The sequence below is a fragment of the Suricata suricatta genome, chromosome 4 (genome assembly GCF_006229205.1).
Source record: "Suricata suricatta isolate VVHF042 chromosome 4, meerkat_22Aug2017_6uvM2_HiC, whole genome shotgun sequence".
Taxonomy (NCBI): Eukaryota; Metazoa; Chordata; class Mammalia; order Carnivora; family Herpestidae; genus Suricata; species Suricata suricatta.
In genome coordinates this window covers 2,233,868-2,235,228 of record NC_043703.1, presented here as the reverse complement: position 1 = coordinate 2,235,228, position 1,361 = coordinate 2,233,868, and the positions used below count along the sequence as shown (strand labels likewise).

Sequence of the window (1,361 nt, the reverse complement as noted above, 5' to 3'; positions counted from 1 at the left end):
CTCCAAGAATGACCAGAATGTGCCCATCGACCTGCTCCACAGACCGCCGATTTGGAAGCAGCCGCACCCACCCTGCACGGCGAGCCGCGGCCGTGCGGGAGCGCCGGCGGCGCCGTCTCCGTCTCCGGGTGCCCCGCCGCTCGCGCACGCAGAACCGCGGGAGGTCCGGGGACCGGCCACACGGGACAAGAGAGGTGTGGGCGGGCCCGGCACAGACCAGGGAGGTGCAGGCATCCTGACTGCCGGCCGCTGACCGGCTGGGGGTCCCTGGTGACCTCGGGAGACCGGTGGCGACAGCGGGTCACGGGCAGATGGTGCGAAGGGAAGCAGACAGGAGTGCCAGGGGCTCAGTCGTCCTGACCGACGTGGGCCCGGTGACGCTCTCACGTTCTGTGAGTTCAGGCCCCACACTGGGCTGCGCGCTGTCAGAGCCTGTGTGGGATTCTCTCTCCCCCTCGCTCTGCCCTCCCCTGCTCGCTCATTCTCACTCTCTCTCCAGAAAAAAAGAAAAAGAGTCGAATCTGGAGGTTCTGCAGCTGGGGTGGTGGCCGATGGTCTGACCAGATCCGCCCTGGGGGGCAGGTTGGTGGTGAAGGCCGGTGAGAGGGCGGTGGTCTCCGGAGGGGCTGGGAAGCCGCCGGTGGGGCCCTCAGCTCTCCGAGCCCCACAGATGCAACTAGAAAACACTCACGTCAGCATAAATAACCCGGAGAACGACCCAAGACTCCCAGGACAGCCGCCACAGCTCGAGGTAGAGACGAGGCCGCCTCCAAGCGGGTGGGCAGGGCTGCGATGCGCGGAGGGGCTGGAAGGGCCCTGGCCGACCAGCCGGGGGGAGCCCGGGGCAGGGAGCGGGGCAGGGGACAGACCCGCTGCCGGGAGCCCGCATGGGGAAGACGGTCCCCGCGGCATTCAGCTTTCAGAGTGAGAGAGGCCGAATCTCAGGAGTTCTTACAACCAGCAGGAATCAAAAGCCCAGAAACTGAAAGACCGGCAGCGAGGCCCGGGGAGAGCAGGAGGGCGCCAGGAAGCGGAGTCTCCGCCCTTGAAGAGACATCACGACTCGGCCTGCGATGTCCTGAGTCCGAAGCGCTGGAAGCCTGGGGCGGGCGGGGGGCCCGCTGTTCGCCCAGCTCAGAGGCGCCGACGCCGGACCGGGTTTGGTCCCCCTCCCTCCGGCCGGTCCCTTCCTCCCGACCCCTGGGACGGTCAGCGCTGCCCGCACCACCCCGTGCCCGCCCTGCTCACCTCGCGATGGTGGAGCACTCGATGTGCCAGCCGGGCCTCCCGCTTCCCCAGGGAGAGGCCCAGAACACCTCCCCGGGCTTAGCGGCCTTCCACAGCGCGAAGTCGCTCGGGTG

General features: G+C 68.4%; 1 protein-coding gene across 1 annotated transcript in view; it reads right to left on the bottom strand.

Annotated features, from left to right (window-relative positions):
- Positions 1-1,361, bottom strand: part of CARS2 (cysteinyl-tRNA synthetase 2, mitochondrial) — a 27,867-nt gene that overhangs the window by 10,337 nt on the left and 16,169 nt on the right. The window contains exon 7 of the mRNA XM_029938395.1: positions 1,249-1,360. Coding sequence (XP_029794255.1) covers positions 1,249-1,360 — 112 coding nt within the window. The remainder of the gene's footprint in view (positions 1-1,248; position 1,361) is intronic.